Raw genomic sequence first — 13,286 nt, forward strand, 5'->3', positions numbered from 1 at the left:
GTTCATAGTGATTTGATTGCAGTATTCCAAGTTATTAAGGGGAACAGATAGAGTAGATAAAAATAAACTATTTCTGCTGGTTGGGGAGTCTTGGACTCGTGGGCATAGTCTAAAAATTAGATCCAGATCTTTCAGGAATGAAATTAAGAAACACTTCTACACACAAAAGGTGGTAGAAGTTTGGAACTCTCTTCCGCAAACAGCAATTAATGTTAAATCAACTGTAAATTTTAAATCTGAGATTGATAGATTTTTGTTATCCAAAGTTATTAAGGGATTTGGGGCAAAGGCGGGTATATGGACTTAGGTCGCAAATCAACCATGATCTCGTTGAATGATGGAGCAGGCTCAAGGGGCTAAATGGCCTACACCTGTTCCTATGAGATGAATTTTTCACAGAAAGCCTTGAAGACCCATAAGTGATGTTGGGCAGGAGGTTGGAGTGCAGACTACAACATCTCATGCGATTGAAAAGCCTCGTATAGTGAGCAAGAGAGACATTGTCCTAACTGCATCTTCACCTTGCAGGCCAAGTGGGAGTTGAACACCAGGGAGAACAAGAGGGCACGTTTAGACAGTGAGGTGCCACAGCTCACTTTGCTGATGCACTTTGAGGTGCTGGGCCTTGGTACAGCCAGAGTGTCATGCCAAGGGATGCTGGAGACAGAGAAATGAGTGTCTGCTGTAGACAGGGTAAAAACATCTCAACATCTCCAGGTTCAGGGGATGCATGGCAATGCTCCCTGTGCAATAAGCTGTCAAAGCATGAGTTGCCATCTCATTATTTTCAGCAGTATGATCATATGTTGACTGTCCCGATGTCTCATCACCATCTTTTCTTATGTCTCCCACAGGGCCAGTTGCAGAGGGGCAGGAGCCTACACAGTGTCAACAAGATCCCAAGGAATCAGAAGGAAGATACCTCAGAGCCTGCACCATCACATCTTTCTTGCACACCCTTCACCAGTCCAGATACTCTCACCTTGGTGGGTCTCATGCGTTATTAGGGAGGGTGAAGCACACATCACATCAGAGTAGGAAGATATAGGGGAGGCAGAGTCAGCTAAGGCCAGCCCCCCCAGTGGATGGAGGACAGGTGCAGCCCTGCTCAGCAGGGCGGAGATGCAGAGCCCTAGGGAGTCACGAAACAGGCGGCTCTACCTGGAGAACCAGCATGAGATGTGTGCCCACATTTTGGAGTTATGTCAGGCACTGCAGAGTCATGGGTTGAGAATGGAGGAGTCCGTTCATTTCCTCTTCCACAATGTCTCAGTACTTTGAGCACATGAGCTCCTCCACTGAGAGAGTGGCCAATCTCATGGAGAGCCAAATGTGGCATGGCTCAGGGTAGATGCAGGAACAGCGTTGACATGCACAGAATGCATGCTGCAGTCTGTAGCATTGACTGGTCAGTGGCACAAATGGCACAACAAAGCAAGGAGTGGATGCTATCTGCGCCCCAACGGGTGGTTCCCTCCAGCAATCAAGGGCGCCATGAAAGGGCCGAGGTGGCAATGAGGGGGGCACCTCTCACGGGGCTCCATCATCATCCGCCCCCATGGCTCCCTGACGGACGAAACATCTGTACAGTCACACCTTATGACGGAGGTTTCCCCTGCAGTGATGCCAGTGCAGCAGCATTTGGAGGTCCTCCCCCAGCAACTCCACAATGAGGCTTAGTGCCATGGACATCTCAGGCCCAGACCGGCACTGGTGAGCAGTCTGCCTCCACCTGATCCTCAGCCTCAGAGGTAGCACTTCAAGCAAGGAGGTTATGTTGAACTTGTATAAGACACTAGTTCGTCCTCAACACTAAAATTTAAAAGAAAATGAGCAATGATAACATGTATTAGTTGTCTCTTAAAAGGTACCAAATGGTTGATGGGTTTTCCCAGCTGATAAGACATTATTAAATGTTTACATATTTAGGTTTAAAGTTTAACCTGTTGTAATAGGTCAACCAAATACAGATGAAGTAATTATTTCTGTGGTGCTAAATTCTTCAGTGTTATGTCCATACTGTTGGTGGCCTGAAATAATTGGAACCATGTGTTGGAGAGGCATGCCGAATACAATTAAAGGCAGTTAGTTAAAGAGTGTGTTCTTTGCAATCTGTTCTCCCCTGGGCTAATTGCTTATTACATGATTATATGATTTTCCAGCATATGACCTCTGATTACAAATTAAAGAAATACAAATTTTAAACAGTGATTCCTGACAACGCGGCCGGCTGCTGATGTCATCAGACTGCGCCAGGCTGTGTGCATGCGCAAACAGGCTCCTGCTCTCTGCGTGTGCGCAGCGTTCCGCATTGCCAGGACTGGCGACGTGTGCGCAGATGATGTCATCGAGTACTGCGGGGGGTGGGGGGGGGGGGGGGGGGAGTGGGAAGAGGAAGTGGGGAGGAAGCGGGGAGAGTGGGGGGGAAGTGGGAAGAGGAAGCGGGTAGTGAGCGGTCGAAGACCTTGGTGGCGGCGGATGCGTTCTCCTCCTCCCCCCCCCCCCCCCCCCCCCCCCCAGCCACTGGCTGCAGGCCGCTTACTCTCCCCCCAGACACATTTAAAAGGGCTACGCACTTAAACAAATCACCCACACACTCCACAAAAATATTAGAGGGAACATTGCTTTTGATCCTTTTCCAAAAAGATATTCTGATTAATGTGGAAGTCTCATACCAATCTAGGCCAAAAAACTAGGAAGTAGAACCTAAGTTGTCGTTATGAAGCTGTAAACGAATAAGAAATGTATTAATTAGCCTGTCAGTTTGGAGAAAATATTTTGACAGTTCAACTGTACAGTACCAGTATCTCGAGGGAATTCTATAGCTCTAACAAAATAGATTTCTAAAAATCCTAAATAAAAAGTTACAACATGATAGGGGGCAATTTTAACCTGGAGAAGTGCAAGGGTTTCAGCGAGAGGCTAAAATGGCAAAAATACGAGCACATTGGGAAATCAGCTGCAACCCGTCAACTTCCACGTTTAACTCAAGTGTGTTAAGCTGCTCGCACGCACCCCTTGCTCATTTGGAGCGATATTTCAATACACTTTTAAATTTAATGTCACATTCACGGGATTCATGGGCTTACTGAAGCACTGCAGTGAAAGCAAGGCAAGAAAAGAACAGCAATTGAGGGGCTGATCAAAATTCAGGCAATACTGCCAAAGATATGCAATATTCAATGCTGTTTTCTTACCTACCAGTAGGCAAGGGTTTGTTCACAATACTTCTGACAGTTTACTTGCAGGTTTTCTGAATCACTTCAGGATGAGTGGCACCTTGGCTGCCTTAGGATGGACCTCAGATGAGGAGCAATATGACTCAGCATCAGCAGCAACTCACTGTTGACTGACCTGTAGTATACATCAGAAAGGGGACCAGCACCAGCCTGCAGTTCAGAGACTTTCAGCTGAACAACAGAACTGAACAAAAAAAAACACATCCATGCAATCGTTTCGGTTTTAAAACACAGGTCCTCAAAAAATCTAACATGAAATGGAAGTATTTTTGTAACAATGAGTATATGGGAAAATGGTATATTGTGAAGTTTCTGTTCTTCAGCAGAATTTTATTCTTTTGTATCACTTTCTCAGCTTACAAATTCTTAGTTGCTGGATGGAAAGTTGTCTTTTAACTTGCTGAATGATAAATGGGAAATTGACAGGGACCAATGGGGGAGTGTGCAAGGTCTGGTTGATTGTTTGCAGGACTGCTTTGTGTCAGTTGCATGTGGGGGTGGGGGTGGGGGTGGGGGCAGGAGCAGAAAGACAGAATGCTGCATGTGGTTCTGACATCAGTCCACTGGTGCAACTGAAGTGAACCTTGCATTAATAAGCACATTCCTGGCAGCAGTGTGAACAGCTAGTGCTGTATTGTCCCCATGACACAGTACATAGGCAGAGGCTGAGTTTCCTTGACATGTCAGAACAGTGATGCTTTAGAAGGCAGCCTTCTAGAAGAAGGCAATCTCCCTGCTGGACCTTTTGGCCATGTATTACCAGTGGCTGTCCAAGTGACCACTTTCCAATGTTCCTTCTATGGTGCGCAGCCATGCAGCAATCTGGAAGATACTGCACAGTGCAGCATACAGGTTGCACACAACCAATGTTCCTTTTAAGATTCACGCATGTGCAGCCCTGCAACAATCTTAAAGGGATCATGGAATGCAACAAATAGGCCACACACAACAAAGAAAAATTAGCGAGAACGTTGCCGCTCCCCTCAATATTTTTGTCTCCGGATCCTTCCAGGGAGACATAGTCAGGATCTCCCAGTCAGCATCCTACAAGTGCATTATGACACCCATTATGACTGATGCATTGTTTGCCAGGGCCAGCATTATATGAACTTCACCTGCAATGACACCAGTCAGCATGAACGGGAGCTAGGGTTGGCTTCCCACAGAAGCAGGCATAATCTACTGCACACACATGGCAACTCACGTACCCCCAGGTCAACCAGGAGTACTTTGTAAACCATAAGGGCTTCCATTCCATCAGAGTGCAGCTGATGACCAACCACAAAAAGATATTTCTGAAGATATGTGCAAGATTATAATGGAGCTGCCATGATCCTGTGGTAGTCCAAACTCCCCATTGTCTTTGGATCTACAAGTACACTTATACGGTGGCTACTAGGAGACAAGGGATACCCACTTCAAACTTGGCTGATGGCACCCGTCAGAAACCCAACCAGTGAATGCCACATGACCAAATTTGTGATTGAACAAGCCATCAGCATGCTGAAGGTGCACTTCAGGTGCCTAGACACATCTGGAGGTCCTCTTCAGTATGCACCTCCTATGGTGTCCAGAATGGTCATGGTATTCTGCATTCTGCACTACATTGTGCAGCAGCAAGATTTGGACCTGGGGAAGGAACAAGGCGCAGAGTGTGCATTGTTTGCAGACAACTCCGAGGAGGAAGGTGATGGGGGCAATACAGCACTAGCTGTTCACATTGCTGCCAATAATGCGTTCATTAATGCAAGGTTCACTTCAGTTGCACCAGTGGACCGATGTCAGAACCACATGCAGCATTCTATCTTTCTGCCCCTCCACCCCCCACCCCCCCCAACCATGCAACTGACACAAAGCAGTCCTGCAAGCAACCAACCACGCCTTCCACACTCCCCCGTTTGTCCCCGTCAATTTCCCATTTATCATCAAGTAAGTTAAAAGCCAACCTCCCCTCAGCAACTAAGAATTTGTAAGCTGAGAAAGTGGTACAAAAGAATAAAATTTATGCAATTCTACTGAAGAACAGAAACTTCACAATATACCATTTTCTTATACACCCATTGTACCGAAAGTCCTTCCATTTTTTGTTACATTCTTTGAGGACCTGTGTTTAAAACTGAAACGATTGCATGGTTGTATATTTTTTTTACAAAGTTCACCTAAAGGGCATTTGTGATGGAAATCATGTGCTTTAAGCTCGATAGACAACAGAAACCTTGGTGACTTGGGGAAGATGTTTACAGAGAAGCCACATGTCAAGGTTTATGGAGGTCAGGAGGTTAACTTTCTGTTTGGGGTTTGGATATTGTTTTCAGTTCAGTTGGGGTGTGACTTGTTTAGAAGACAGTTGGTGTTTAGCCTGCCAAGGAAAAAGAAACCCCAGCTCATTTTGCCTGCACCTCTCTAAGACACCCTGAGAAGGCCAGTGTATCAGCTCCTCTTTCCTCCTGTCTTTGGAAACACCCAGCGATTCAAATGTGAGTTGGCTGAAATTCCTGATGCCACATGTCTTCTGGAAAGCCTACCAGATGATTTCTTGACATCTCCAGAATGAATTACTTCTGAAAAGATCCTAGTGACCCGTCTCCATGTACCCAGATGCCAGACCAAAAGGGACAACTGACTTCCTTCCATATCTTGTCTTTTCAAGAATTAATAAGTATTTGGCCAAAGTATTTTTTTTTATAACAGACCTCTGCAGAGAGAATTTCTGTATTTTTTCCCTCTGTGTGTGTGGGGGGGGGGGGGGGGGCATTTAAAAAGGGAATTTTCATATTTCAATCCATATGTTAATGCTTTGCTTCATTACTGGATAAGTCTTGTTTGATAATAAACTGATAATTTTGTTTTTCATTAAGGAAACCTGGTTGGTATATTTTATTCTGGGATGAAGAGTAGCGTATATGATTGACCGCATCAGTAACTGGGTAAACATTTAAATATATGTTGTGACCTTTGGAGAAGTGGAACTAGAAAAGACAGTGCCCTCCTCCCACCTCAGTCGTAACATACAATTGGGGACTCTGTCCGGGATAATCCAAAAGCTTGACAACGTGCAATTGTAATTGGAGTCATAATAATTGAAAAGAGGAAAAGTTAAAAATCAGTTTTCTTGTCCTTTAAAGTTTACACTACTGGAATGTCTTTGTTAGTTGCTACGACCTTTCTGGGGAAGGAGTGATTTCCCTGAGTGATTTGAGAAACGTAACCAAGGTTACACTAAAGGAATTGGCACAAAAGTTGGTGTTTAAAACCAGGAGCTAAGAAAGCAGATATAATTGAGGTAATAGCACTGCATTTGAAATTGGAAGAAGAAAAAGGTGAACCAAATGGTAATACAGTTGAATTAGCTAAAATTCACTTGCAGATGATGCAGCTTGAACCTGACAAAGAAAAAGAAATAGAGTTGGAAAAACTTAAGCTTGAACAGGAAAGAGAATTGACAATGAAAAAACGCAACTAGAATTTCAAAGAGAAAGTGAAAGAGAAGGAAGGGAATTCGAATTTAAAAAGATGGAACTAAGACAAAGAGGTGGTCTTGACTCCAGGGAACATATTGGAGGGGAAAGATCTGACTCCAGCCCACCTCCCAGTGGAGAGCTGTTTAAATTTATACAGCCCTCCCGAAGTTTGAGGAAGTTTGCAGTGTTAAAGGGTATTTATTTAAATGCAAGTATAGCAAATAAAGCCAATTAGTTGAGGGCACAGATAGACATGTGGCAACACGATATCATTGCGATAACAGAAACGTAGCTTAAAGAGGAGCAAGAATGGCAGCTCAACATCCCTGGATATTGAGTTTACAGGTGGGATAGAGAGGGGGATAAAAAAGGAGGGGGTGTAGCATTATTGGTTAAGGAATCAATAACAGCTGTGAGGAGGGATGATATGCTAAATGAATCATCAAATGAGGCCATATGCATTGAGCTCAGAAATAGAAAAGGGGCAGCCATACTACTAAGAGTGTATTATAGACCCCCAAATAGTGAGAGGGAGAAAGAAGAACAAATATGTAGGCAAATTTCTGAGTGCCAGAATTATAGGGCAGTAATAGTTGGGGCTTTCAACTACCCTAATACCAACTGGGATACATACAGTGTGAAGGGCACAGAGGGCACAAAACTCTTGAACTGCATTCAAGAGAACTTTTTTGGCCAGCACGTAACAAGCCCAACAAGAGGGGGCGCAATTCTAGATTTAGTCTTCGGTAATGAAGCTGGGCATTTGATGAAGTAGCAGTGGGTGACCATTTTGGAGATAGTGACCATAATAGTTAGTTTTAGCGTAATCGTGGATGGCATAACCAGTGGGAGGCATTCAAAAGCGAGATTCTACAGGTGCAGTGTAGGCATGTCCCCACAAAAGTAAAGTGTGGTACGGCCAAATCTAGAGCCCCCTGGATATCTAGAAGCATACAGGGTAAGTTAAAGCAGAAAAAGAAAGCTTATGACAATCAGAAAAAACTTAATACTTGAGTAAGCCTACAGGAGTATAGAAAGTGCAGGGATGAAGTCAAAAAGGAAATTAGAAAAGCAAAGAGAGGACATGAAAAATTATTGGCAGAGATGTTTTATCAGTACATTAAGAGCAAGAGGATAACTAAAGAAAGGGTAGTGCCTATCAGATGTACAAGGGAACTTATGCGTGCATGCAGAAGATGTAGGCAGGGTTCTTAATGAGTTTTTTGTCTCTGTCTTCACAAAGGAGAGGGTGATGCTGACATTGTAGTAAAAATGGAGATGTGTGAAATATTAGATACGATAAGCATAATGAGAAAGGAAGTACTAGAGGGTCTGACATCCTTGAAAGTGGCTAAATCGCCAGGGCCGGATGGATTGCATTCCAGGTTGTTAAAAGAAGCCAGGGAGGAAATAGCGGATGCACTGAGGATCATCTTCAAATCCTCACTGGATACAGGCAAGCTGCCAGAGGATTGGAGGTCTGCGAACATTGTACCATTATTTAAAAAGGATATGAGGGATAAGCCCAATAATTATAGGCCGGTCAGTCTGAACTTGGTGGTGGGTAAATTATTAAAATCAATTCTGAGAGACAGAATAAACTGCCACTGAGAAAGACACAGATTAATCAGGGATAGTCAGCATGGATTTGTTAAGGGAAGGTCATGTTTTACTAATTGATTGAGTTTTTTGAGCAAGTAACATGAAGGATTGATGAGGGTAGTGCTGTGGATGTGGTTTACATGGATTTTAGTAAGGCATTTGACAAGGTCCCGCATGGCAGATTGGTTAGAAAAATGAAAGCCCATGGGATATAGGGGAATTGGCAGTTTGGATCCAAAATTGGCTCAGTTACAGGAAACAAAGGATAATAGCCAACGGATGTTTTTGCAAATGGAAAACGGTTTCCAGTGGCGTTCCACAGGGATCAGTGTTGGATCCCTTGCTGTTTGTGGTATATATTAATGATTTGGACTTAAATGTAGGAGGTATGATTGGGAGATTTGCTGATGACTCAAAAATTGGCCGTGTAGTTGATAGTGAAGAGAATAGCTGTAGACTCCAGAATGATATCAATGGTTTGGTTGTGTGGGCGGGAAAGTGGCAAATGGAATTCAATCCATAGAAGTGTGAGGTAATGCATTTGGGGAGGGCAAATAAATCAAGGGAATACACAATAAATGGGAGGATATTGAGAGGGGTAGAGGAAGTGAGAGACCTTGGAGTGCATGTCCACAGTTCCCTGAAGGTGGCAGGACAGGTAGATAGAGTGGTGAAGAAGGTATATGGAATGCTTTCTTTTATTTACTGAGGTATAGAATACAAAAGCAGGGATGTAATGCTGGAACTGTATAAAACGCTTGTTAGACTACAGCTGGAGTATTGCGTACAGTTCTGGTCACCACATTACAGGAAGGACATAATTGCTCTGGAGAGAGTACAGAGGAGATTTACAAGAATGTTGCCAGGGCTTGAAAGTTGCAGCTGTGAGGAAAGATTGGATCGGCAAGGGTTGTTTTCCTTAGAACAGAGGAAGCTGAGGGGTGACTTAATTGAGGTGTACAAAATTATGAGGGGCCTAGATAAAGTAGACAGGAAGGACTTGTTTCCCCTAGCGGAGAGGTCAGTTACCAGGGGACACAGATTTAAGGTGATTGGTAGAAGGATTAGAGGGTACATGAGGAAAAGCTTTTTCACCCAGAGGGTGGTGGGTGTCTGGAATTCACTGCCAGGAACAGTGATGGAGGCAGAAACCCTCAACTCTTTAAAAAGGTACCTGGATATGCACCTGACTTGCTGTAATCTGCAAGATTACAGACCAGGTGCTGGAAGGTGGGATTAGATTGGGTGGCCCGTTTGTTGGCCGGTGTAGGCATGATGGGCTGAATGGCCTCCTTCTGTGCTGTAATTTTGCAGTCGTTGGAAGGGGACGCAGAGACATTTTTCATTTCTTTTGAAAAGATTAGCCAGACAGCATAAGAGTCCGAAGGAAAGCTGGACACAGCTTATGCAAAGCAGATTAACGGGCAGGGAATCATGAAGTTTATGCCATACTTTCTGAGGAGGCTTCTGCAGATTATGAGATGGCAAAAAAAAGCATTTCTTGCTGTTTGTCAGTTGGTCCCTGAAGTGTACGGACAGAAATTTCGGAACATCCGGAGACAGTCCGGGCAAATCTATATAGAATTTGAGAGGGTAAGGCAAATTTGATCATAGGATGCGGGCGCTAAAGATAGAGGCCACATATGAGAACCTTAGGGAACTAATTCTCCTGGAAGAACTTAAAAATTCACTCCCTCTGTTAGTAAGAACCCATGTAGAGAACCAGAAAGTTTCAACATCCAGACAGGCAGCAGAAATCGCTGATGATTTCGAGCATGTTTCCAAGCCCAAACCCTTTGTCTGTCACCTCCATAAACTCGAGAAGAATAGAAGGTGGGAGGGTGAAAGGAAGGCAAGTAGCCAGGGACAAGAAGAGATAGCTGGGAATGCCCTGGGATCTCCTCCTCAGACCGGAAAGGAAGATTCTGAGGATGGAAGTGAGGACCCCAAGCCTAAGTGTCACAAGGTGGGACACCTTTGTGCAGAATGCTGGAAGTTGTGGGCTAAACCCATCAACTTATTGGGGTGCACAAAGCCAATGTAGAGAAAGGATCCTGACAGGGCGTACGACAGATCAGGCTGTAGCTCTGACTGCAGCTGTAAAGCCAAGTACAAAAACTGCTGTGAGAGTTATAGGGAATTCTTGTCAAAAGGAAAAGTAACTCCTTATCCCTCAAGTGAGGCAGTTATACTTAGGGATACAGGAGCCACCCAAACTCTTTTGCTGGTGAAAGGCATAATTTTTCTACCAGAGAGCGCATTGAATGCCAAGGTTTTAGTGAATGGTATCGGCGGGGAGTATATACCCGTACCTTTTTATCGGGTGCACCTGGAGTGTGACATAATGTCTGGAACGATAACTGTCGGAGTTGTCCATAGATTTCCTGTTGACGGAGTTGACCTAGTCCTGAAGAATGATTTGGCCAGACTGAAGGTAGTAGTTTCTTCAGTGGTCATGGAAAAACCAAGTGAAATCAAAGAGAAAAGTTGCAGGAAAAGGTTCCAGGAATTTTTCATTCATGTGTAGTGACCCAAGCAATGGCTAAACAAGTTCTATTGTCAGAGGTCAGATTGGCACCACAGACAGATAGCCAAATATCTGAAACTTTCTTTGGGGATTTGGATAATCCAAAGGAAATTTTAGTAAGTCTTCTCTGATCAAGGCTCAGCAAGCTAATCCAGAATTAAATAAAGTGGCACAATGGGCTCTAACTGAAGCTGAGGCAAAGGGAGTTCCAGAAGGCTAGTGTATTAAAAATAGGATTCTGATGAGGAAGTGGAGATCTCCTCACAGACCTGCGGACAAATAATGGACGGTTGTTCATCAGGTGGTGGTACCGCCCAAGTATCGCCGAGAAATATTAAGGATAGTGCATGAAATTCCTATAGCGGGACATGTGGGGATCCTGAAGACCCAATCACGTATAGGTCGACATTTCTACTGGCCAGGTCTTTCCAAGGACGTGGTGCAGTTTTGTAAAACATGCCATACCTGTCAGATTATCGGAAAACCACAACCTGCCATAAAACCAGCATCTCTAATTCCCACACCAGTTTTTGGGGAACAATTTAGTAGGGCATTGGTAGACTGTGTAGGACCTTTACCGAAAACAAAAGCAGAACACCAATATATACTGACTATCATGGATATGGCTACTCGGTTCCAAGAGGTCATTCCCTTGAGAACAATTTCTGCTAAGGTAGTGGTGGAGAAGTTAACCCAGTTCTTCACTCGATATGGATTACTGATTGAGATTCAGTCAGATCAAGTTTCCAGTTTTATGTCTAAAATTTTCCAGGAAGTTATGAATAATTTGGGTATAACACAGTTAAAGTCTTCAACATACTACCCACAGACACAAGGGGCTTTAGAAAGGTACCATCAGACCCTCAAAACAATGATCACGGCATACTGTCATGAATATCCCCATGATTGGAATGAAAGGCTAGAATTTCTTTTGTTTGCCACTAAGGATTCACCTAATGAGACATACCAGTTTTAGTCCTTTTGAATTAGTTTATGGACATGAGATAAGAGGTCCTCTAAAACTAATTAAAGAAGGGTTTTTAGAACAGAGGGATGAATCTTCTGTAATAAAAACAAGAAATGCTGGAACCACTCAGCAGGTCTGGCAGCATCTGTGGAAAGAGAAGCAGAGTTAACGTTTCGAGTCAGTGAGTTCCAAAGAAGGGTCACTGACCCGAAACGTTAACACCGCTTCTCTTTCCACAGATGCTGCCAGACCTGCTGAGTGGTTCCAGCATTTCTTGTTTTATTTCAGTTTCCAGCATCCGCAGTATTTTGCTTTTATTTTAGTGATGAATCGGCTGTGTTAGATTATGTATCCATGTTCCGGGAGCAGCTCACGAGAGCCTGCAAAGTGGCTCAGGAACACCTGAAAGCTTCCCAAACAACCATGAAGAAATGGGCATGCCAAGACACAGACATTTCAACCAGGGGATAAGGTGTTAGTATTACTGCCTTTACAGGGTGAACCACTGAGAGCACAGTTCAGTGGAGCATATAAAGTGGTCAAAAGAATTGGTAAAGTAAATTATTTGATTGATACACCAGATAGCTGAAAAAATAATCCGCTGTGTCATATCAATATGTTGAAACAATATCATCGCCAGGAGGAGGAGAAGCAAGCATAGGTATGTCAGGTAGTAAGGACAGTGAAGGATGAAAGGAATACTGACGCTGAGGCAGAAGGAGGCCTAGACAATTCTCAAATTGAACCTCCTACTGTCCGGTTAGTTAATACTGAATTGTTAGGGAGATTGGACACTATGCTTTCATATTTAGATGCAGGACAACAAGAAAACCTAACAAGACTACTCACAGCATTTAAAAGAGTCTGTAGGAACAAGCTTAGCCACACATGATGTGGATGTAGGGGAATCCTTTCCTATAAAACATCATCCTTATCGCTTAAGTCCAGAAAAACAGGCCCAGGTAAAAGCAGAAATCCAATACATGCTGGGGAACCACCTAATTGAACCCAGTCAAAGTAGCTTGAGTTCCCTAGTCATGTTATAGCCTAAACCGGACGGTTCAACTAGATTCTGCATGGATTACAGAAAGGTTAATGCAGTAACAAAGGCAGATTCCTACCCAATTCCTCACTTGGAAGACTGTATTGACAAAGTGGGCAGTGCCTCGTTTCTTACAAATAAAGATTTGTTAAAGGGACTCTGGCAGGTTCCTTTGACACTCCCAGCTAAAACTTATCGGCCTTTGTGACACCAAAGGGTCTTTTCCAATGCCGGGTGATGCCATTCAGGCTAAAAAATGCCCCAGCCACTTTTCAGAGACTAATCAACCAAGTAGTAGCCAGTGTTCCTAACTTGTGGTTTACCTTGATGATGTGCTGGTATACAGTGACACTTGGAAGGACCACTTGGAACAACTAGAAGCTCTGTTTAGAAAATTACAATTGGCTGATTTAGTGATAAACCTTGTCGAAAGTGAATTTGCAAAAGC

The 13,286-nt window shown here is 43.8% G+C and overlaps 1 protein-coding gene across 10 annotated transcripts in view; it reads left to right on the plus strand.

Annotated features, from left to right (window-relative positions):
• disc1 (DISC1 scaffold protein) overlaps positions 1-13,286 on the plus strand; it is a 156,183-nt gene that overhangs the window by 120,487 nt on the left and 22,410 nt on the right. The window contains exon 14 of one of the 10 annotated variants that reach the window (XM_068020811.1): positions 855-1,053. The exons of the other annotated variants lie outside the window; for them this stretch is intronic. Within the exon in view, the coding sequence (XP_067876912.1) occupies positions 855-1,007 (153 nt within the window). The 3' untranslated portion in view covers positions 1,008-1,053. Of the gene's footprint in view, positions 1-854; positions 1,054-13,286 lie in introns of those variants that run through there. 10 annotated transcript variants of the gene reach the window in all.

Source organism: Heterodontus francisci, chromosome 3 (assembly GCF_036365525.1).
Source record: "Heterodontus francisci isolate sHetFra1 chromosome 3, sHetFra1.hap1, whole genome shotgun sequence".
Taxonomy (NCBI): Eukaryota; Metazoa; Chordata; class Chondrichthyes; order Heterodontiformes; family Heterodontidae; genus Heterodontus; species Heterodontus francisci.